Below are 372 nucleotides of genomic sequence, written 5' to 3'. Positions count from 1 at the left end.
CGCTGGACCCGCGCGGGTCTGACGGACCAGTGTCTCCGACTGCTACTATTTCTACACCAAAAATAATCCGTAGATAGAGGCTGGGTCACCCGGGCCGCCCAAACGGCGTCTCTACCTCGGGGCCGCCATCGCACCCGACGATGCCTCCCCGCCCGCACTTCGCACTTACCGTAGCTAGCCTCTCGATGTCGTGGTCGCAGGCGCCCAGCGAGGCCAGCCCCAACTCCTGCGAGAACTGGGCGAAGCTGGGGTTGGCCAGCAGCGGCATGTGTCCCAGCAACTCGTGGCAGCAGTCCCTGGAGGCAACCGACCAGCCGTCAGCCTCGACCAAAACTAATGATTTTAATTTTCCAAAAATGTATTTTTTTTTTG

General features: G+C 59.4%; 1 protein-coding gene across 1 annotated transcript in view; it reads right to left on the bottom strand.

Annotated features, from left to right (window-relative positions):
• The window catches only part of LOC127751448 (tryptophan 5-hydroxylase 1-like), a 20,420-nt gene that overhangs the window by 9,926 nt on the left and 10,122 nt on the right, over positions 1-372 (bottom strand). Inside the window, exon 2 of the mRNA XM_052275030.1 lies at positions 170-333. Coding sequence (XP_052130990.1) covers positions 170-333 — 164 coding nt within the window. The remainder of the gene's footprint in view (positions 1-169; positions 334-372) is intronic.

Source organism: Frankliniella occidentalis, unplaced genomic scaffold (assembly GCF_000697945.3).
Source record: "Frankliniella occidentalis isolate FOCC.00 unplaced genomic scaffold, Focc_3.1 Scaffold495, whole genome shotgun sequence".
NCBI classification, from domain to species: Eukaryota; Metazoa; Arthropoda; class Insecta; order Thysanoptera; family Thripidae; genus Frankliniella; species Frankliniella occidentalis.
The sequence above is the reverse complement of the archived record's forward strand: the minus strand, read 5'-3'. Positions and strand labels throughout refer to the sequence as shown.